General features: G+C 32.5%; 3 protein-coding genes across 14 annotated transcripts in view; 1 reads left to right on the forward strand and 2 right to left on the reverse strand.

Moving 5' to 3' along the window:
* Nucleotides 1-249: 249 nt before the first annotated feature.
* LOC140666216 (uncharacterized) lies at nt 250-7,234 on the reverse strand. Of its 4 annotated transcripts, none has more exons than XM_072893141.1 (10): nt 6,963-7,232; nt 6,335-6,400; nt 5,099-5,266; nt 4,701-4,860; nt 4,305-4,376; nt 4,037-4,183; nt 3,646-3,750; nt 2,571-2,840; nt 2,339-2,425; nt 255-2,246 (listed from the first exon to the last, which is right to left on the reverse strand). In XM_072893141.1, the coding sequence occupies exons 1-10, from the start codon at nt 7,040-7,042 to the stop codon at nt 2,136-2,138; spliced, it is 1,266 nt and encodes a 421-aa protein (XP_072749242.1). In that variant the 5' UTR covers nt 7,043-7,232; the 3' UTR covers nt 255-2,135. The 4 variants fall into 4 exon arrangements, with proteins under 4 accessions (XP_072749245.1, XP_072749244.1, XP_072749242.1 ...); XM_072893142.1 differs by having other exon boundaries at nt 259-2,246; nt 4,037-4,171; nt 6,963-7,230; XM_072893144.1 differs by lacking the exon at nt 3,646-3,750 and having other exon boundaries at nt 250-2,246; nt 6,963-7,234.
* Nucleotides 7,235-7,330: 96 nt separating this feature from the next.
* LOC140666217 (uncharacterized) overlaps nt 7,331-24,274 on the forward strand; it is a 191,181-nt gene continuing 174,237 nt past the window's right edge. For 5 of the 6 annotated variants that reach the window (XM_072893146.1, XM_072893145.1, XM_072893148.1 and 2 more), the window contains exons 1-2: nt 7,602-9,315; nt 9,727-9,772. The gene's annotated coding sequence lies outside the window, so the exon portion shown is untranslated. The other variant, XM_072893147.1, reaches the window with a different exon arrangement.
* Nucleotides 17,620-24,274, reverse strand: part of Alpha-catr (alpha-catenin related) — a 51,709-nt gene continuing 45,054 nt past the window's right edge. For 3 of the 4 annotated variants that reach the window (XM_072893130.1, XM_072893132.1, XM_072893131.1), the window contains 3 exons: nt 22,004-22,210; nt 20,963-21,479; nt 19,707-19,814 (listed from right to left, as the gene is read on the reverse strand). In XM_072893130.1, coding sequence (XP_072749231.1) covers nt 21,090-21,479; nt 22,004-22,210 — 597 coding nt within the window. In that variant the 3' untranslated portion in view covers nt 19,707-19,814; nt 20,963-21,089. Of the gene's footprint in view, nt 19,815-20,962; nt 21,480-22,003; nt 22,211-24,274 lie in introns of all 4 variants that reach the window. The other variant, XM_072893133.1, reaches the window with a different exon arrangement.

Raw genomic sequence — 24,274 nt, forward strand, 5'->3', positions numbered from 1 at the left:
TGGATTTAATATTTCAATGGAAGCAGATATTTTCACATATGTAAAACAAGATGTGAAATTAAATTAATAATTCGTAAAGATTAAATATATCAGTAGAGCATAAATACAACTTTTCATTTTTTAAACAATTTAACAAGATATTTGATTTATGTGATACAGAACATTAACAAGAGTAACACTTTCAAATTGATGATTTTGTATAAACGCAATGATACAAGTTATAATTTTTCAAATATAGTTCAAGAATGTTAAATTCTTTCTCTATATAAATTTTTAAATAATATAGCATGTGTATAATTATATACATTAAAGTATTATATCATATATGTCAGCTATGAAAGTAATGTAATAGTGGACGGTTCTGAATAATAAAAATCATTGTTTTACATTGTTATAAAACATCTTAATACTAATTAATATTATTTGTTGGCTTTATCGGTTGGAACAATAAATTAAATTTTATTTTTCCTTTTCCTTCTGCACTTTTACTAGCTACTAATAGATAATGTAAGGGTCTGTCTAAAAAAATATGCCCTATTGTTCATCAGTCTAAAGTTATAATTTATAATATACATTCTTATAATTATCTTACTCTTGTTGGTTTTTTGTTTATTATTCTGTTGTTTTTTAAGTACAATTTTTCATGATCCTATATATAACAAAATATTTTTTGTCTTTGTAATATTAGAAAAAAAAACTAACAACGTACATTTCTGCAATCAAATAATAAAATTATGATACTACAGAAATAATAATACTATAAAAATTAATTTCTTGTTTATGTATATACACATTTTTAAGTACTAACATATGCAGATGAAGTTTTGATAACAGATCATGTGTGAATAATATACATTTAAAGCTTTTCATCATCATATATATGTATATAAGGAATAGTCTTTGTGTATGAAATCACTTTCTACATATGTACATATTCTCATATTTTATCGTAAAAATTATTGCATTTTTCAAACATCAATCTTCAAAAATTGTTGACTCAAATAATTTTCTTAGACAAAACATCAAACGTGTTTTCCTTTGCTCAGAAAATGTTTAATATAGCTTATAATTCATCTCTTTAAGTCTATATGTTTTATACACAATATAAAGGTATTTATGTAAATGTTAATTACACATGTTAGTCAAACATGTTAACAAATTTTCAAATTCGATAAAATTCAAGAAAAACAATAGCATTAAAGTAATCATTCAATCATCAGATTTACGAGATTGAAACCAAAGATCTCTCTTTAGTTCCGATTCTTTAACACTTCTTATTAACAAAGATGGCAATTACAACTTCTTGTCAAATGTATGTATGCATAACATACAAAGATAATTTCATTTGTCTCTTCATATCTTGCAGGCATATCACAATTTATACATAAATTTTACGTAGATTTTTTTCTATTGACAAAGAACATAATGAGATCTTTTATAATCATAAATCTTGTATCAATTACTAACTGAAATTTCTCTCATTTTTTGTTGTTTCAAGAAAAGGATAATTTCTACTAATATTCATAAAAGCTTTAGGTTATTTAAGAGAGATTTTAATTTTTTCATCAAATTTTCAATCAAACTTAAAAATTAAAAGTCCATGTTCCTTTTGCTGATTTAATATAACGAAGTGGAATTGTATTTCTACCACCCGAATTGTTTGATTTTCTTACACAGTCTTGGCTTAAAACTCTGCATCCTTCATTTAAAGTGATATTATTGTAACCGCTACGAGGAATGCTGTCACTGCTCGCTACGCGTCTTACATCATTAGTTTTTTTTTCTTTCGATGATGAATTATCTAATGCAGAGTCTTTAATTTTATGTACAGATTGATTATTTCCAAGTAATTTTGGGCCAGGATCGATTGATACTGTTTTCGAGTTGTTTGTTGAGCAAGTTTTTTCGGTACATTTTCTTTGAACTTGATATTTATCATTATTTTCTTCTGATAATAACTGACGATCAAAATAATGTTTGTCGTTGTTGTAATTCTCATCATTATCAGCATATTGATTCCAAGTTATTGTAGAATCGAGCGAATCGGAGAATTCTGGGCTCGGAACAGAAGACATGCTGCCGATTTGGGAGAAAGCAACCGTCCCCTGTGGATTTTGGGGACGGTGTCAGGAACGTCATTCTTCTAATTCATCCATTCGATTTCTAACAGCCATTTCTACCACTTCTAAACTTGGGTAATCCAACTCTTTGACCAAACATAGCACAGCTGATAATATATTTGAATTCTAAAAAGAGAAATATAATAAAGTTATAAATATTTTAAATTTTAAAAACATGTATATATTATATTTTAGTTCAAAACAATGACAAAGCATACCCTCGTTACTGGCCGCCTATGATAATGAAATTGCGTTCTGCATTTTTCTTTTTCTGAATGTCTCACCCAACCTTGAGCTATATCTTCCTACAAATATTAAATAAAAAACTATTAAAACGTTAATTTTATTAAGAAAATATTTAATGTGTGATGTTTCATGTTGTGATAATGTATGTTTAACTTAAATTTAATATGTAATGAAAACATAATATATAGCTTATTTAAGTTTTACCCTTTCATTATGATGAGAAGCTATTTTTCTTGCTTGCGGTGTCGGAAGTTGTGGGGAGTCCTCGTATTCTACTCTTGTTCTCTCATCATAGCTAGAATTATTTTTGTCATTACGTCTATCCTCTGCAAGTTCATTGGCAGTATATTGTGTACGTTGTAATGGTGTTGGTGTAAAGATACGAGAGACTTCGTTTTCACCATATTCGGAGTAAGCTCGCCTTTCATCGTAATCCCCATTATGTCGTTGTACTACTGGTCTGTCATCATAATCCTAAAACATTGTTTTCTATAAGCATGAATAATACTTTGTAAATTGTATTCAAGAGAAAATTGTGGTTTACAATCATGAAAATTTCATCACATTATTGAAATAAAAATTAATAGAAAGAAAAATTATAATATTTTCTATTTATCCTGAATATATGTTCAAATTTAATAAAATTCTGAATAATAAATAATACAATGAGACTTATTCGTAGAATCATTAATCCAAACAAGTTTTTCTATATATTTAAAGCTCTATTACATTTTATTTGATAAAATTATTTTTATTATGCTTTATTATGCTTTACTGTATAATTACAAAAAATCAATACTACAAATTATTGATCTCTTGTAATTTTTAATCTAATTATATTTTCCAAACATTATTTGAATTCAGGACAAATATATACCAAAGTCCTATAAATTTTATTTTGTTAATTAGTATTACATATTAATTATCAATATTTTCCATTTTACTGAAGCCATACACATATAAGATATGATAAGATTAAAGAGTATAATAAAAAAAGATATACATTATTTATCATTAAATATTCCCTAAACTGAGGCATATAGTTATATGTAGCCAGAAACCATGTTAAATATGGAGGTATATTTATACGTAAATGGTGGTTTGATTTGCTTTTACTTATTAATAATGACTGCTGATATATTCTAAAATATTACTTATGTTATGGATATAATATGAATGATGAAAACTGCAATCACAAAAATCATGTACTTGATCATAAGTTATTTGAAAAACTAATAACTACTACTTTGCATCAACAATGCAACTATAGCAAATGTACCTTGGATATTTCAAGAGTGTTAGTGGCCACAGTCTCACTGTTGCTGCGTGTTTCTGTACACATAGTGTCATCTTTGCTCTGATTCTTAGATTGTCCATTTTGTAGCTGTTAGTATAATCAGGCAATAAGATAGACTTTAAAAGTTTAAATTGCTTTTTTTTGATGTAATTAATTTTTACAATCAGTAATAATATCAGATTAATGAATCGATTACATCTTTTTGATAAAGAAGAATATATAAAAATATTAGAAATTGGATTATGACAGTAGAAAAACTTCCCAAAATAATATAATGCACGTTCAGTTAATAAGTAGTTATTTACTCTTGAAAATGATTATTGAAAAGGATATTATTTCTATTCTTATTATACGATTGATATGCATGACTAACCTCATATGCATACTGATTATTTTGTGAGTAATGATGAGACGATGACGCACTATAATTTGCGTTTCTTCTATCAGGGTCATATTCTTGATGAGTACGTGATGGGATCATAAAATGTGGTGGTTCATCAAAAATTCTCTGAAAAAAATTCTATATATGAATATATTATTTCACTTTATAATAATTATGTAAGAAACATTTTGTTATCAAAGGATACATTTCAGTGAATAATGGGAATGGCAATAAAAAAAGTGTTAATTTATGACTTTACCCGAATCTCAGAAGGACTGTATCTCCTACGTTGTTCCAATTCAGGTTCTTCAATATCTTCAATTGTACCATCCTAAGTTAGTATAAATGTCATTATATTATTTAGCGTTTTGTGATGATTGTTAAAAATATGTTTAAAATATATGTAATAGATTTTATTGATTTTATATATATATATATATATAAATTTGTTATTGATATAAATAAATTTTAATAACAGTTAAATGTGCTATTAATTGCAAGATGTTAAAGCATACTAAAAAATATCGAGAATAACTGATAAAATAATATAAATATTAAATGCATATGAGAATATAGTTTAGCATTCTACCATTTACCAATTTTTTTTGTTATTATTGTATATCGTTTTTGTAAAGAAGAAAGAGTCTTTTCTTACCTCTGGAGTTACTACATCTGATTGCGGAGAAGCACCCATTTCGAGAGGATGTATTAAAGGTCGACCTATTGCCATCGCAGTTTGCACTTCTTCAGGTGTTACTACTTTATCATCTAATTTCTCGAGATTTGGCAAAGCTCGCAATACAGCTAATCGATATCTGTCAAAATAGTGTAGATTAGAAAATTTTATCCATATTGGAATAATTAATTTCACACAGAGACGGTCGATTCATAGTTGACAGGTTTCGAAATCAAATGCCGATCTCTTAGATGGTTTTCTTCAAACACATAAGCAAAGAATGAGCACTGTATAGGATCCAACGGATTAAGGGCTATTTATATAGATAAAGAAGTAAAATCCCTTCTTATAAAAACAACTATTATTATAATATTTACCCTTTGTTCTCTGCACATGGATTTTCACCCATCCACACATTTCGTAAATTAGGCAATCCTTGGAGATAACAAATTTCATTTAAATCTTTGATGTTGTTTCTTCGTATAAATAAATCCTGAAGTTTGTGGCAATATTGAAAATCAGCAAGCGTACTAATGTTATTTATGCTGAAAATAACAAAGATTTATTTTAAATTAATATTTTTTTGGATCATACATATAAAGTTTTATTTTAAACAATGAAAAAATATTAATATTAGTAATACCTCTTCGTAATAATTTACATACATAATTTATCAGTAGTTTGTGTATAATATATACATATATACAATGTTTGTGTATGATATATATATATATATATATATATATATATATATAACTTTTTTATCACAACCTAACTCTTATTTTTTACTTATTTTATAAATATTATTTATATAATATTAATGTATGAATCAATCAAATTTGATACTAGAGAAACCTGTGTTACTATATGTATGTTCACATGCCCTTTTTAATTTATTAATGTTATGTAAAAAAAAAGTATTGTTCTTATCAAAATTACATGCTTTATTGCAGTTATCATATTATCTCTTTCCATATTCATTGTCAGACTAATAAAAATGTAAATACAGACTCTCTATAAAAATTATAATAAAATTATAGTATATAATAGAATTAATTAAAAAGTTATACAGTTTCTGCATAACACATATTTTTCACATTCACATAAAAAGAGAAGGATGTACATTTATTTCTCTTTTTTGTTTAAATTAATTTTTAAAACTGTAATTACTATTGCATAAAAAATAAAAAATAGAAATTCCTTTTTTGTTTTTGTGAATTTCAGATATGCGAGATACACATCTTGATATATGCATCTATATTTTTAAATGATTCAGATGAATCACAATGAATTCAAAGCACATGTGGGCAGAACAACTTTTGAGATTGTGGGTTGTGACCATGAGTTTAATACAATCTTGTCCAAAGTAGGAATGCATTGCAGCTTCTATGTTTTCTTAAGATAAAAAATATCTTAGAGCACAATGATGAAATAGCATAATTTCAATCCTGCGTAATAAATTACTTGCTAATAAAGATTTTGGGAAATTATATTCTTAATTCATTACGTACTTGTATTATAATGGAATCAAATTTTACAGATTATTGCATCTTTTTTTCTTAAATTGATAATTATTTATACTATGATTTTAATCATAGTATAATTCAACTTACCTTAATGACAATATTTCTACATTTGGCATCTTTCTTAGAATACTAACATCTGTCAATTCTGTTCCCCTGTACAACAAAAGAATATATTTATATATATATTAATATAATACACTAGAAATATTGTTATAATTTATATACAATAGATTAATCTCGAAATGTCAAGCTTTACACATAAATTCTATTCATTATGATGAAAAAGAAACCAGATCAAAACATAGATTGGAAAATCTTTCTTTTTTGAATTATGTACTTCTTATCATGATATTTATTTGTATAAAAGTGATCCTGTGTGGGTTACATTTATTACGCATTTACTTCATTTGAGTGCGTAAAAACTAGTCTAACAATAAGCATACGGAATTCGCAAATTTTTTTCCGTCTATTCTTTCACGTGTCTCAGGGAGAACCGTAATTAGTCACGCTTGGCTGATCATATACATAATTCTTTTTTTTTTTTCCCACATAACAGCGTGGTATACACTACGAGAATTTGATAGCCTGTTTTTACAATTTTTATTCACACGGATAAACGCGAGCGCATTAATCGCTCGAGAGACGACCGACGACGTCGCGAATTAATTCGCGATGGAGGTTATACCGTTAAAAGCGACCCGACGTAAATACTCACCAGCAATTGAGTTTCTTCAGAGTGGAGAAGTCAGACGTTCGTGTACGAGCCACGACCATTTCTTCGGTCAATTTCACCATCGTGTCATTCGCGTGTCGATCTCGTTACGCGACGAAAATTTGACGTCCGATCGTCCAAACGAGAAATTCCACAGAGTGATTCACGATTCACGATACGAGATCGTATATATCACTACGAATTTTTCTAAGTAACGCGCCGATACTAACCGATGGCCATGATGCCTCAGTGTCGACTAATCGCGAAGTAGGCTGCAAGTGCTTTCACTGATTTTCCTTGCTGCTGCCGTATTTCTGCGCATGCGCATAACCGGCGCGCACTCGAGTACGTCGAGCGTCGAGCCGTCGAGTGTGTTTAGTATGTGTGAGTGTGGCGTGCGTGTATGTGCGTGCGCTCATATTCGAGACCACATTTCTCCGCAGTATTCAAAGAACATAAATATACTTATTTATATAATCCACTTGTGCGGTTTGTGCGCGCGAAGAATAAAGAGACTCGGAAGGAAGAGTTGCGTGTCTTACTCGCTTGTCATACGTGTATACTATATTGCGTTATAGTCTGTAATTGAAAAAAATTATTGAAACTGCACTGGAGTTTTTGTGGTGAGCCTTGATACGTTTATTATATTCTTTTGTAATCAATATTATTAATATATTATATATTTCCTTAATTAATTGTAGAAATAAATAATAATACATAAACTTGCGTACACATTATTCAGTCGAAAGTAAAAGTTTGTTATATTTGAAAGATTTCTCTGTTTCCGTGTTTGAGTTTAATTACTTATCGTCAAGAGCAACGCAGATAAATTCTTTTGGTAAATTATTTACATTTTGAGGACTTAATTGGCGCAACATATAACGTAACATATTTTTTTACGCGTACACATTTCTCATGTAAATATCTCTTTAACAAATTAATATTAAAGACGGAAATTAGTCTTACGAAAGTTCAGTTATGAAAGAATTCATTTTAAAAAGAAAAGACACGCTCCACTTGACATTACGTATGCTTCGTAGCGTTCAAATTGATTCAATCAAGAAGAAATAAAATCTTTATCCCGATTGGCCAATCAAATTATCCGAAGCACCTGTAGCGTCAAGCGTAGGGTGCGCACTCAAAGACGCGGCACTTCATAGATGTCATTATTTTTTGATTACTCCGCAATTAGCGCTAATATCGGTTGAATTCGAGACGCGCATGCGCACGCGCCTTCTCTCCGCACTTTATGCCGTGGTCGTGGTCGTTTCGGTCGATCGTAGATCCTGATTTTCTCGCGTATTTTTCCCGCCGAAAGTGAATCGCGAGTACGAACGAGTGTCGGGAGTGTCGAGTTATCATCGGGCGAGTGCCGTGGCGATTTTGCAGTCGCGAGGATATCTGTTTTCGCAAGAACGCGATGGAAAGCGGCGAATACCGAAAGTTCAAATTTTGTCGCCATAGTGATCGCGAAAAAAGTTATATTTATTTATTCGTCCGTTACAATAAATACGAACATTAAGATTCTGTATCGCGGCTTTTTTTCTCATTATAAGTGAATCGCGAGTGTTGAATTAATATCGTAATAAGAAATAAGTGTCGAATTAAAATATTAGATAAATGTCGAAAGTGTGTATAGGATACCATGCCACTCAAAAAAAATGATCTTGCAACTTGAACAAAAATTTTCTTGGTGTAAAAAAATTAACTTAAACAGATAAATTATTAGTTAAATACTGTGATACCGTATATATTTTGCACTTGATCAATTTAAATGACAGAGACAGAATTTATGTCTGTACTATTAGCGAAGATTTAGATAGAAAATTTGTCCGTGATGCCTATCTTTGAGGGTTATTGTCAAGGACAATTATATTTGTGATTAATATTTGGCAATGGGATCTAAATTTTCTAGAGGTATTGCTAGAATCTTGCTGCTATTAATTCTGCACGTGACAAACAATATTCTGACAGATAGAAAAAGTAGCGATAAATTTTAATTGAAACATCTAGAAATCTCTCAGTAGCAAAATATTTTTTTGAGTGTGTTATGTATAACGTCTTTTCCCCAAATATTTGTATACACCCACGTTTAAAACCTATATGACAATATTATTATTTATCATAAAAAACATTGACCTGGCGGTGACATTACACGTGTGTATTATTCAAGCGCGAATGTCGAATTATGGTCGGTCAAGTGTCGGGAGTGCCGAGTTAATTAATATCGTGAGTTAATTAACATCGTCTTTATATTATCGGCTCGCGATAGTGCGAACAAAGACACATTTGGCGGATATTTCTCGTAAGCAGTAAGAAAATTGGACTCTCGATGAAATGTAGACAGTAAAAATAAGTAAGTGTCAAAACTTATATACTCATATGAAAACGTTCATTGTTTCATATATATATATAGGCCACAATTTATAATTTTTTTAGAAAAATTTAAAAATCTTAAATTTCAACAATATTATAATCTTATTTCAATATTACAATTATCATTTCAAGAATAAAATAATTATTTTAACTCTAAGAAAATGATAATCTTCGATTTGAACATGTGTTATTTTCTGTCCCACATTTTTTCCTCTCCATTTAAGAAAATTATTATAACAAGAATATATTTTTCTCGGTTGAATTATATATAAAATGTCTTCATCCAAGCAAATTTTCTTTGTTTAACGCAATATAATCTCATTTTAAGATTTACATTTTGAAACTAAAGATATTGTCAAAATAAGAATATTCTTTTTTTCTGTGTACACAGTGTCCACCTGCAGCAGAGATTTATATGGGACGAGATCGTATTATCGGTGAGTGAGCATCAACACTTGATACGCTTCGGGTACAATAGTTTATTTTCATTGTTGTCTTCAGAGCTTCCAGTACATATAATACTCGATATATAATGATTCAATAATATCATTAAATACGAAGTACGAAATCTATCTAAATGCTAATTGTGTTCTATAGAACGGTACTTTTTGTTTCGTTTTTTATTATAAATAAAACGCTCGATATCGATCAATTATTGACAATTATAATATGTATATGTAGGTAGGTAAGCGTTTTGTTTTTCAATTTGTCGTAACACTGCGAAGCATCTGAACCTACCCTCGTGTGTGTGAGATAAATCGGATACCGAAATACATATTTTTATAGAAATTTTGCCGCTGATTACGCACCCGCCTATATGCGCGTGTGTGTTCGCGGCTAAAGTCGTTTTTAAGAAAGTTCGTAGAAACATCAAGCACACACACACATTGATAGGAAGACCGGTATATCTTACCAAAGTTTAACGCACTCGATACGTTCGCGGACAATGCGATTGTCTTCTCTTTACGCTAATTAAGCAGAAATTAGAACCGATTCATATAGATTAATCCAAAAGATAAAAAAAAAAATTTATACCCAGAGACTCAGTAAAATCATAAATATAATTTGCCAATAATTGTGTATACGGATATAAATAAATTATCGAATAAATCAATAATTTTTATCGAATACGTTAATATCCTATGAATTTTTTTATGCCGATAATAAAGTATATTATTTTGATTGTATCATTATTTTGTTGACATCGCTTTGTCCGCGAATGCGATAACTAGCAACGAATGTGCGAAATAATATTACATTTTATTAATGAACCTGCCTATGTAACTTGCCTCTGATGTAATAAATATTGTGCGACCTGGCCATTTGGCACTCACGACGATTGTACGACGATGAAGGTAAGGAAACCTAGGACGAGTCAATTGCAATATTTTTTTTTGTATTTGTAACGTTTCGTTATAAGAATGTTTGTGTGTGCTCGTATATGGATATATGTATAAGAGTCAGAAATTGAAGATTACGATTTCGAGATGGTATCCAGACGCGTATAACATCGGAAGGATATATGTAAGTGTGTATAAATTATAGCTGGGATTTTATATTTGCGAAAATGTAAATATAATATACTCGTCTCGGCAGATATCAACAGACACACAAGACATGTAGATATGTATCGTACCGACTATATTTCGAGTAGCTTCTTTTCGAATAAGGGTCGATAGTCAATAATTTTTCTCAGGATCGATATAATCTTTTTTTAATAAATACGCGAGAGAAAAGTGAGAGAAGTTTAAAATTTATTTAGTAGAGGAAAATATATATATATATATATATTGCGCGTAATTTAGTAGAGATAGAAGCGCAATATTGCAAATTCGGGGTTAAAAAATTTATTTTAAATTTAGTTTTTTTTATTTCAGCAATAAAATTAAATATTTTTTTAATCATACTTAACCCTAAGCAGTATAGGTGTAATTAATACCATATTTGATACCGTAACCGTAAGACGATTCCGTTAGCGAGGTTTATTTTAGATCAGAATAAAAAAGCAACAAAATTCTTAGAATCGTCCAACGTCTAAGATTATAATCAATAAGCAACGAGATTCTTTCAATTTATTATATTATTGAAATCGATATGTTTATGATTATATTTCTAGACGTTAAACGCGCAGTCGTAAAAATGTCATTTATTGCGATATAAACTTATCCCCGCTGACACAATCTCCGGTAATTTTGTTCTTTGATTCCGTCGTCGATTTCATGATTAATCGATTTCAGTTAATGCGTGTGTTGTTTCTCAGTTCTAGATACGCTACTCTCATAAAATATATGACACCGTTATTACGCATGAGAGCATCGTCTAAGCGTGTCTAATAAACCTCGATAAATTTTTAATATACACTGGCATGGTACATGTATTTTATTACTCGTCGATCAAAATTCTTTTCGATATTATCAGTCATGATGATCTAGCCAATTTTAATTTATTCCACTCCCTCGCTCCTTCTTAATCATCGTGATTCCGTTCTTGTCTCACAAGGCTGTACTCCCCCGCGATATAGACTAGGACACTTTGTTAAATATATATATGTATATATAAATTCATATCAAGAGATTTCTGTTTTTCTTTTTTCTCGTTCATTGAAAAATCATCTAAATGTAAGTTTCTCGAAATGGAAGATTTGTTTTCGCGTGCGACGGTGCAGACGACGACGAGGCGCTTTGTTCGAAGGAAAGTCCGCGATATCACGTCGCTCTATCCAACTAAAGCTCTCGTTGGACCAGGTTATTTACCTATAAGTACCACACGATAACCGTCAACAGCGGATGCCGTGAAAAAACGCATTTTCCATTTGTCATGCTTGCTAACTTTATGGAATAGATTATCTTTAAACTTACAATTAGTGTTGTTTTTTAACGCGTTTGGCAAAACGAAAACGTAAGAATGATAAATTGCATACAGTTTCTACAATGTTTTGTTTTAATATATTACATTACTAATAATAATAATAATAATGATATATTAAATTTTTAATATAAAATAAGATAGTTTTTTTGAATATTAATTAGAATATTGCAGTAGCGAATTATTTGGTGTATGTAAATAATAAATTTAAAAAAAATTGATTTTCATAAAATTTTTCCTTTCTTTTACACATTTATTCGTTCTATCAATTTATTCTGCTATCAATGAGATATTTATCAAATGAGCGATTTATCGCGTATTTAACATCTCGTCATCATTATTAACCGTCGCAGCTGCACGCTACCATATATTGTACAATTACGTGTATTAATTGATTTCATACGTTCAAATTACGAAATAGACATTAAATATGAAAGAACATTTGTTTGAAAAAATCGAAGAGAGATTACAGTTTTATATTAGCTGTACTCTACAGGGATAGATCGATAGCGACGTACGTTTAGATCGCATTGAATTGACCATCTAGTGGATAATAGATTATCACGAGTATCGAGAGTGCGATGGATTGATTTTCTATAAAGTATCTTGTATTTGAATTGTATTAGATATACGTGAATTTAATTATACGCGCGATTATATTAGTGTTGGTTAATCGCGCGCGAGTAGCCACGATAGTAAAATATATAGAGCGACTTTGAATCTTATTCCTTGACAATAATTTGCACTGGCCTTGCACTTTGCATTACGCTTTTCTGTCAAAGGTAAACTTTGAATGTAATTTTACACATTTCACATTTTTTATAGTAATTTCTTTTTTTATAGTAGAACGATTGTGATGTCTGGCGTCCTTAGGAAAATATTAAATTACTATAAGCTCATATTCATACATTTTGCATTTAATGAGGTCACCGATTCGCTACTGAGATGCAACACGCCGGTTAGGTATGAAAAAGAAACGTAAAAAATAAAAGGAGCAATCGAAAGTATATCGGAGAAAGTGAGTCCATTCATCATATTTATAGTAATTCAGAATGCAGAATGTCGTTTATATTTTTAATTGATATTCACATTTTTTTAAATTATTTCTAGAATGAATATGAATAGAATATTAATCTAAAAGTTTAATCTCGAAACGACTGTCATTGTATCCCTATCGTTATTATCGATAATAATAATAAAATCGATAAAAATAATAAAATAAAAGAATAAAACGAATAAAGCGGCGCTTAAGGACCGACGTGCAAGTAATTAGTTGAAATTATTGTCATTGATGTTGTCTAACTTATTAACGATTAATTAATGACATGTCGAGAATGAGTGTGAGCGCTGAATTTGAAAATTACGAGGCGCACCCACAAGTATGACGTACACATTTTAATCCACTAGATTGTACAAAATGGTAAAGTCACCGTTGTAAAATGTTTTCTTAAACATTTGCGCACGACCGCCCTACAATTATATTTTCCCTATTCAAATACATTTTGCAAGGCTGCATATATATGTAATATATAATATATATATATATATATATATATATATATATATTTATTACGAATTTTACTTTTTACGTTTATCAACTAAGACTTTGCTGATGAACGAATTATAGGTATATTTCCGTAACACGATAATACTCGACCACAGGCACGAAATAGTCCAACTAATATAACAGTCGTTACTATTAATATACGTATATGTATATATATAAATATATATATATATATATATATATATATATATATACATATAAATATATATATTATTATGAGATTTGCACTATGGCTTATTAATATTATTATTATTAATTAGATTTAATTAATTATCATTATTAATCTTATCATTTGTAGTTATCAATATTATTATATAAATATTTCTGGTGTCCAAGATCATATTATTTGCACAAAGAACCACAAGCCGAAAGTTATATGGATATTTCTTTTTTAATGTGTAGCTGCGTAAAAAAAATTTTTTTGCGAACAAGAGATAGGCACTAACAGAAAAAAAAAATGTCCTCTCGAAAAGTATCGCGTTAAAACAATATGCAATACGAACATCTTTATCGTAAATATATTTTTATCGAAACGTTCGCGTTGAAGAACAAAGATTCTTCTTGGTGTTATTGGATTTCTTTTTTTTTTTTTCATCATTTTTGTTAACTATATGCAGGCTATTCCAAAACTATTGCACTGTTTTTTTTTTAATGATGCGTAACTTTAACTAATTTAAAGTTGCTTCTTCCTCAGTCATATATTTCAGAAACCATCTTTTCTCGCAATTCTTTCAAAGTCTTGGAAAGGCTCATGTCGAGAAAAGACTGATTCCAAATTGATCACAGGTAAAACAAAGCGCGACAGTTTTGGCATATCCTTTATTTTATATTTAGGGGCGCACGTGAGACGAGTATGCGCGTATACGTATGTCATGAACCATTTTTTTGAAGAAATCTAAAGCACCTAATGTCGAAAATTGAGGTAGAATTATAGGAGATGATGGATTCGATTAGCTATACAGATAATTCGAGGCACTGATAAAAGAAATGAAAAATTATAAAGATTTTTATAAGGATCAATCTAATAATCAGTAAGAATTATTAACAGTGCGTCAAATTATCTGCGCAGTCAAGCAGGCCCGTTCTCCATTTGGATCAGGGGGAACAACATACACGTCTAGATTACTAAGAATCCCATTTAACACCGCGATTTTTAAATATGTTCACGCAAAGGTAATCGGGCTTGAGATCATGGGGGTTTCGCATCTCGATCGCGACTCTACGCGCGCTCTTTTTATTCGCGTTTAATTTCATCTATCGTCAAATTAATATATCACAATCTCATGCGGACAGACCTAACTAATTATCTCGATGCAAAGATTAGCAATCTCGGTGTCATGTCAATCGAATTCATGTTGTGTACGACGAAGGAATCGCTCCGCGGGAAACGACGAGACGAAACTCGTGACTGAATCCGGGAGAAAATTAATGAACGAGAGAGAAAATATAATAATGTATTATTGTTTTCTCGCGAGTGTGTTCGTATGATAATAATGTACTACTAACGCTACCCTCGTCTCTGTCGTGTTTATAAAGTACTACCACATTGTATATTATTGCGTAGAAATTGTTCATAGGTACATATACTTAATATATATATATTTCCGTGAGCTTATTTCTTTTCTGCGCGATCAATTAGCGCGACAATCATCTACTCTGCGAGATAGTGGAGATCATAATGGGCAATAATTATAATGGTAATAATAATAATAATAATAATAACTCAACACTTACGATCGAACTCGCCCCCGTTTCCCCATAGAAAATATTTGTGCTGTTTTATACAAAAAAAATTAAACTTACCATACTACATCTTAACAAACGTATCCTAAGTGATTCAAAGACCGAGCGATAACGTATGATACAGAGTCTGTACAAAAGTGTGGCGTAAATATACATATATCCGTGTATTTTCTGTGTATTTTCTGTGTATTTTCGCGGTTACAACGTGCACGTTATTATAGCTCTCTGTCGAATCCGCGAGATTTCGATTCGCAGATTTTTCTTTAATCGCCCTTTGACAGCAATGATCTTTAATATCAACTACTCTAGGAACTCGTGAGGATATCGGTCGATCCATGAAGTGAAATACTGCGGTCGTTTTCTAGCTAGCTTTTTTCAGACGCTTCGATAAAAATTCGGTGCTAAAACGCCCAAAGATAAATCCATCATCGATTTCAAATTTAACAGTTATTTGTAGTAGTTTTAGTAACTTGAGTTTCAAAAGTATGAATCATTGGACAATAGAATAGTACCTTGGCGGATAAATTAAAGGGGAAAGTTTAAGAGAAATGTAGGAAAGCATGGGCGTTCTAGCGTTAAATCGATGACGCGAGCAATCGCGACCGATACTCGCTCTCGCGTCGTGAAATAATTGTTTATTTATTTTATTTGTTTTGTTTGTTTGTTTTTTTTTTTTTTTTTTTTTTTTTTTTGTGCCAACTCTGTATAATACACACACGCAGAACGGTGTTTTCTTTCGTGCATCTTTTGTGTACTCGTAGGTACATACGTGTAAAATGCACGAATGGTCAACGCATTTTCCTTGCGTACGCTTAACGCTGTATGTACAGATGTTGTCGTTTTAACATTAATAATACTAGATTACCGCTCTAGAGATTATACATATATAAATTAATCGCTTATACACGTTTTATCTCGTTATCAGCGATGCAATATCAGTTCTCGCGATCAGTTCGACGCGCGATCGAATCAATTCTTTTTTTTTTTTTTTTTTTCTTTTTTCGAGAAGGCACGTAACAATGATAACATATTCCGATATTATCATTGTCACGGGATGTCGCGCCCGAGAAACACGCGGTCAAATATCCTGTAATAAGACTATAGGAATATCTTTCGTACGACAGATTTCCTCGTGTCTCCTGAATGAATCTTGTTGTACATCGAGAATAAGAAAAGTACATCGTGAAGGAAAGTATCTCTCTACGTAGCACCTATTTTGTCGGTTTGAAATTATATGTAATTTCCTTAATTGCGATTCCGCAAATATTAGAATAATCCTCCGATGTCTCTGCGAGAGATTCGTTATTCGCGCCCACAAAGGGAACTCGACAATTGCAATTTACTTCACCGATTTGAATCGAGCTCTATTATTTGTATTGCTAGAAATTTGTTTTGAACGCGTGGAATATATTCTGTGAATATAAAAAATGTATCTCGAGTGCCTCTTCGTGAGCGCGTGCTATCCTCGTCGTTAATTCAAATGTCATTACGATTCGTCACAGATTCAAAATCGCGTTCGATAAATTACATTTAGACTCGCCCCCATGGAAGAGTCACAACAATTCAAGGACGACGCATAATCATCGCCGTTTCATATCTTTTTGTGGCATCGAAAAGGTGCTTTTTTTTTTTTTTTTTTTTTTTTTACACCGGCACGTGCAGTCGCAATGCGTCAGAAATATCCGATTCACGACCTTCGAGAGAAGATTCTCGAAGATGCTGCGGTTTTTCTCGCGAGTGAAATCTTTCGTATTATTTCGTATTATTTCGACTAATGTCAAATCGGACAGTCCGTTTGGTACGAGCGGCGGAAATTAGGCTGATGCAAGCGTGCAATCTCGAATGGTGACTGAATGTGTGTCTTTGCCACAAAGTACGTCCCTGACCGCCCTGTTGCCGCCCCCAGGTTACCCTCGATAGACCACCTCCTGCCCCACGAGTGTCTTTTCGATTATTTCTGCGGAAGCTTGATTAGTTGGTTATAAATATCGTTATTTCGTTTCGTAAATACTGCAGTTTCATGCTGCGATCTTTTTTTTTTTTTTTTTTTTTCGCTTAAAACGATTCTTGATTGCAAAGTCAATGCTTAAAGATTATATTTTTTTATTATACATGTAGATTCAGCAGCATGGTGCGAGAAATCTGAAGACTGGCAGATGTTAGGATGCGTTAACGAAATGTGTAGGGAAAGTGTCTCTTACACGGGTGGATTCGTACAGCTTTATATCGCCACCGTTCAAATTTCTCTAATTAGTCGGTGAATCGAGTACAACAGAAAAGAGGGGAAAGCCGTTCGTCGACGCGTGGCTTTTCAAAAGTTTCAAACGCTGCTTTTTATCGTCTTGCTTTCGAGCGGAGAGCTTTTGTAAGTTTTCGCACAATACGTTTTTATGTCTCACGCGCTGCATTCATGCAGATGTATGCATATATATATATATATATATATGTATATATATATTTGTAAAATGTGTAAGTAATGTACGCGCGAATTATCCTTCTTGTAACTGTATAGGTAATGCGATTCTGTGCGGAATCTGTTCACCGAAGTTGGCGTAACACGGAAGTTGATTTCGGCAAAAGTTTCGACAAAGTTTTCACACCTAAAAAAAGGCACTGCGATCGACATTTGTTAATTATTGTCGTTGCACCAACTTCTCGATATGGAAGAACGATTTGTTTTGTGCGCAGCCATATGTCGGCGGAAAAGTTTTTCTCTCTTTCGTTTTCGCGAGAATAATGAAACGAGACTCCGAATGTTCGCGTCTTTATCCACCGGAAATGTATCCGACGACGATTTAGCAAAAATAAAAAAAAAAAAAAAAAAAAAAAAAAAAACCGTATTAAATAAGCCACAGTTTACTGTTCATAATCGTCGATATTTAATTTAGGAATTTAATGATTTATTACATTACTTGGAGAAGACTCTAGAATCTAACGTTAAAATGAAAAATGGGAACGCGAAAGTAAAACATTGTTATTACATACGCATCTGCGGTGAAATGTAACGCCGTTGTAGGTGTTTAATTGCATCCTCATTTTGCGAAATTTGATTGAAAAATGTAATTCGGTTACGCTAAGATAAGAATGAATTTCATTGCTCGCACAATTTAAGCGGCTCTTGCTATATTTCTAGAATCGATGGATACGATTAAAGCGATGATCGGATGATCGGAGTAGCAAAGCAAATTCAACAATTTCGCAAATCATATAGACGCGCACACATTTTTCATCCGCCACTTTCGCACTCGATTCCATGTGATGCCAGCTCGGTTTAATTCTTCGCTTTTCCACGCCTCGGTCGCTACGCGTGGCGGAACTCGACCGTGCTAAATATGTAAGTGCTCCCAAGCTCGTCCGCTTTCGAGTAAAAACGCGTGCGTCTGATTGTGAGACAAAGAGCGGCGTGTAAATTTGTTCCTCATCGTTAGAAACCAGAAAATATACACGCAACAAAAACGATTCAGCGAAACGTACACGTCGACATATGTAGTTATAAGCATCTTCCTCTTATATTGCATCTTCAAGCGATTGTCTCCAAGCACATCGAACCGTTGCATAATATTTGAAGCACGCTTAAATCATCTTTTTGAGTGATTTAATTAATACTGATAGAAATTTCTTCGTCGTATTTCTTATCGGTCGCGAAACGCGAGGGTGCCAGCGTGGCTGAGCAAATTCTACAACATTTCGAGACCAGCAACACATCTCTTTCGCATTTTCACAGTTAACACTTTCGCGATCGCTTTACGTTAGCGGTCGCAAAGGCATTTTGATTTCAATCCATTCTCGTGACAAAATCATCGGGGCGTCCAGAGGGACGCTACTCTCTTCACCGAGCTTTCAAATACCGTTCAGCTTTCAAATACCGTTAATACGCGCAATATGTCGCCTATGTCGAGTATGGCGGTTACGAGCATATTTCGGCCAGGCGAGGCACCTCCGAATAAAATACTATAGTATTGCGACGCACGGCTGACGCGGGACTTTGTCGCCGACGATACAACGGTGACGGCGGCGGCAGTCCCGCGACTTCCGGTCGACGTGTACGCGCTCCGTTGATGGGGCAGGTGAGGAGGTTCTCCCTAGAAAAGCAGAAAGGAAACCCGGGTGCGGCGAGCGTCCCCCTTGGCCCGTCGGGCCATCCCAAACTGTCAGACGGACGGGTCGCTGCCGGGGACGGAGCCCGTCTTGCTGCCGTCGGCGCCAACTCCGCCACCGTCGCCGTCAGCTCCCCCGCCCTCTCCGCCCCTGTACGGCGAGCCGCCGGCCCCGCGCGCCGACAGACCTCGGAAATCCAGGTTGTACTGAAAAGATGCAGGAAGAAGCGAGGGGTTATTACATGGAGTGCACGACGCGCGAGCCCGCGACGGGGCCCGCCAATTTTTCGGCTGGGTAAATTAATTGAGCGAAAGCTCGCCGAAAAATCTACCACGCGATCAATATATAATAATATATATATATATATATATATTTCTCGAGGGTGGAATTATATTATAATTATTTCGACGTGCTTTTGATCAAAGACTAATTTTACGCTTCAAGATTATCTTGTTAGCATTCAAATTATTAGAGAGAGATATATTCTCGACAGGATGCCACGTGCTGTGGCATTGTTACGCTCTTGCCGTCATACATGGCGAGTTTGCGATCTAGTTATAAAAAGTGTACTCTGTTGCATACTCTGACAAAGGAACACTTTGCTATTTTACTCATTCAATATTGTATCGGTAATATATGTTTTTCAAGAATTTTTTCTATTAAACAAGAATCTGAGAATCTTTCTTCTTTTTCCTTATTGAAGATATTTATTTGTCAGAGTATCTGAAATTATTAGAAAAAAATATTAGATTTTATTACGAGATACATTGTAGCCATTCCTGTAAAGGTAGCTGAAAATGGATTAATTAAAATTGATTATTATTTCATAATCGTATTATTGGATAGACAGTTTTATCATGGGAGTCACGCTGTGTATTATTAGATCGAGGCGAAATTAAATGAAATTGGTATAGCACGTGGGTTATATAGCAATAATAAACGGAAAATTTCCACAAAAAAGCCACAAATAAGATTTAGGTCAACTATAATAAGCCCTACGTAAAAAAAAAAAAAAAAAAAAAAAAAAAAAAAAAAAAAAATAATAATAAGGCATGAAAAGCGACAAACCAAATAAAAGACAATGAATTGTACCGTCATAATTTCAATTTTCATACTTTTCAGCAAGTAATTGCGAATAGTTATAGTTACTTAATATATAATATAATATAATAGTACAATAAAATAGGATTTTACAATTTTTCCGAAATTCGTTGAGAAAAAAAAATGAAAACAATTTTTTTGTCGATGATAATTATATTGTCATCATTATCGAAATTATAACGATTCGATCTTTCGTGAGATTATTATAATCGGGAAATGCAAAGCAAAACGGAAAATAAAACCATATTCGAACCTGTACGAAGAACGTATAATGTTCTCGACGTGTGCGTGCATTCGTGCGTGCGTGCGCGTGAAACGTTTTCACGGATGAGTGTCACGTGTCACGTGTCACGTGCTACAGCACGACGCGTTTACCGCTACTATCTCGGTAGCGTCGCGTGTCTTATGTGCTGCAGCTGTGCGTGGTGCAGCTGCAGCTGCAGGAGCTGCAGATTTTGCAGACAGTAGGGCGGCTGTTGCGTTCCAGGCGTAGATAGGACGGATGGATGAACGAAGGAGCCGGAATTCCGACACGATACGGGGTTTATGGACGGACCGAAGAGCGATAGGGACGATGGTGGGTTCATTATCAGACCGGAAGACGGTTTCAGGATACTGTGAAATTGCGCGGACGTGAGTGGATGGGGTTGCACGTAAGGGCTCGTAGAAGGCAACAATTGCGGACTAATTGGGTATAAACAATCCTCTTCGACCTGGCCGGGTACCATCGTCGGGCTGAGCTCCACGTATTGCGGCATCACGAGATTGTGCTAGGCGGTGAATAGAGAAAGGAAGGAGATAGATGTACACACAATCGATTTTTAGCGCGAACGCGGGAAATCTGCGATTTCGATTCTATAGATCCTTTGCGAATTATACTATTGAAAATGAGCATATCTATCGCAATTTAGTAGACCGAGTCTACGCGATTCTGTCAAAACGGAGATGATATAATATTTGATGTTTTGAAGAAATATTCGCATAGAATCGATAGAGAGAAAATTTCATATAATCTCTCAAAAATATATATTTGTATCGTATAAATAATTTTTAAACGTAATTTCTCTCTATTATCGTTAGATGATTTTCTGAAAGGCTAAAGCTACCTGTAAATATTTATATAATTTGTCATATTCCTTGACGTTTTTAAAAACGCGATATTAAACTATTATGAATGAAAATATCTTATTGTTAATCAAAGTCACTTAATACAGGTAACCTTAGTCATAAAGAAAATGATCAAGTACCTTTGTGTATTTAAGAAACAAAGCGATCGAATATTTCCGTGGCTCACCTTTGTGGCGCAGACGAAGCACGTTGTGACCACCTTCGAGATCACATTCATGAGATTTTTTGTTTCTTGTATGACATTATCGACTTTTGTAAATGTGGCGGCTTTGCCTACGGTAGGATTCTTCACGGTGAATTGTAGTTGCTGAACGTATGTCGGCACTCTATCCAGATTTTCCAGGAGATCTTTCTTATGCGGTCCACCTGGTACCTGCACCCATATAACATTGTATACAATCTTATGTCTTTGTCGGTGTCGCAAGGCAAACTTGTTTACATTCAATTCTCAACGATCTGAAAAGATCAGTGTTACCGATAATATATATATATATATATATATATATATAAATAATTATAGCATAACATTTAATTACTCGTCATTTATTAAATATAATTTTAATATGGAATATAATAAGCTAATAATAAACTTTATAATAATAGTATATCGATTGAAAAGAATAAAAGTAACAAACATCTTGATTAATTTTATTTATATTCTATATTTATAAGAATTCTTCTTCTTCTTTTTCTTCTTTCTCTTCTTCTTCTTCTTCTCTCTCTCTCTCTCTCTTTCTCTCTCTCACACTCTCTTTCAATAATAATTTCCATATTAAAATATTTATAGATATCTATAAAAAATATAAATTTATAGTAATAACTTTTAGCTCTCTTGCATTGATGTTTGTGATTGATATGGTCTTACAAAATAAAAATAATATAAAAAATAAGTACGGATTAACAATCGTTGAAAATTTTTAAATGTATTTACCTTGCGATATCACTGGTCATATTTAATGCATTTCTTAGAGATTCTGTAAAGCAATGCTTGATTCTATTGTTTGCTGTTTATTGTATGACTAATAATAAATACTTTGTAGTATATATGTATCGTAGATACTTGGAAGTTTGTATCTATAAAGTTAAAAGAAAAAAGATTGTCTATCGGTCCTAGTAGAACACAATGCAAGACTTTCAACAGAGTGTGACAAGTTGCTCAAGATAGATATCAGAATGACTGTGAAGTGGCAGTGAAATAGTACAGACCTTATTATTTTTGCAAGCTTCCTTTACATGAATTTTTTTTTTTTTTTAATTCGAGACATATTAATGTCAACTATATCGCGTTCGATAAAAAACGAATAAACTTTCCAGGCTTTAATTTTTTTTTTTTTTAAGTACACTTTTCAAATATCCGAGTAATAATAATGAACTCTGTTTTAGAATCTCTAATTATTTTGGAACAAATATATATTGTCGTGTTCGATAAAACGCGATGCTGGAAACTGGCAAAAATTTCGAGACATAATACTCATGCCCCAGATAGTGGAAGGAGAGGGACCACAATGCACATAGACGTCGTCCATAGACGGAAGCATTCCCGTAGCATCTAAAACACACCTTACTAATCGTACACAAAAGTCGTATAAATGTACACAAAATAGATTCGCTAACATAATCATGAACGTTCATTATGACAGTTCAAATGACGTGATATATGCGAGAATTACATCAATTTCCCGAAAGGTCATTAAATTGTATAGAATTACGTAACAGAGAATTACGTAAAAATATTACAAATAAAAAGATCAAATGTCATCATCACGTAAACATGATTCTCGTACCAATATCAATTAGTCGTTACATTATAGTTTTAAATGATAAATCATTCTTATAATTGTCAATTATTAGAATATACTCTTCCAACACTCATCTTCAACATATTTTTTCATTTTCTTACATTTTACAAAATAAAATGTTTCTCTATATTACTCGTAATTAAGGATATTATTCGTGATCAGGAAAGTGTCTACGTGCGTGATGTTGCATAGCAATATGTACGTATGTATACAGAGATAATATATACAAATGTATAAAGGAAAAAAACATTCAGTTTAACAACGATAAAACGGTGAATGACGCGGAGACAACTATATATATATATATATATATATATATATATATATATATATATATACACATACATATATACATGGCAACGAGAATGATTTGTATAAGGCAAAAGTGTGATATCTATTAGTCCAAAAAGGATCTAAAGTAAAGAGAGAAAAAGTTACCTGGATGGAGGCATTCAAGAGCGAGGGTATAAAAAGGGTTGTATAATACAGAATATATTACAAGGTTAGCGTTTTGTTGTTTCTCTTAAGAAGAATAATAGAAAGATTAAAGTGGTTTCAGGTGACTATATAATATTTGGCCTAGCTAGGAGGGGGAAGGAGGAGAGGTTCAAAAGTGGGCAGCAAACGTGTTAATTCGA

This window comes from Anoplolepis gracilipes, chromosome 5, assembly GCF_047496725.1.
Source record: "Anoplolepis gracilipes chromosome 5, ASM4749672v1, whole genome shotgun sequence".
Classification (NCBI taxonomy): Eukaryota; Metazoa; Arthropoda; class Insecta; order Hymenoptera; family Formicidae; genus Anoplolepis; species Anoplolepis gracilipes.

What these genes read in the sequence shown, in the direction of transcription:
- LOC140666216 (XM_072893141.1), bottom strand. Translation starts at nt 7,042, where the DNA reads ATGGTGAAATTGACCGAAGAAATGGTCGTGGCTCGTACACGAACGTCT. An exon ending in GTAGAAATATTGTCATTAAG is followed by an intron (nt 5,267 to 6,334) that starts GTAAGTTGAATT and finishes TGTTATTTTCAG; the next exon opens with CATAAATAACATTAGTACGC. An exon ending in CCATGTGCAGAGAACAAAGG is followed by an intron (nt 4,861 to 5,098) that starts GTAAATATTATA and finishes CTATTTTGACAG; the next exon opens with ATATCGATTAGCTGTATTGC.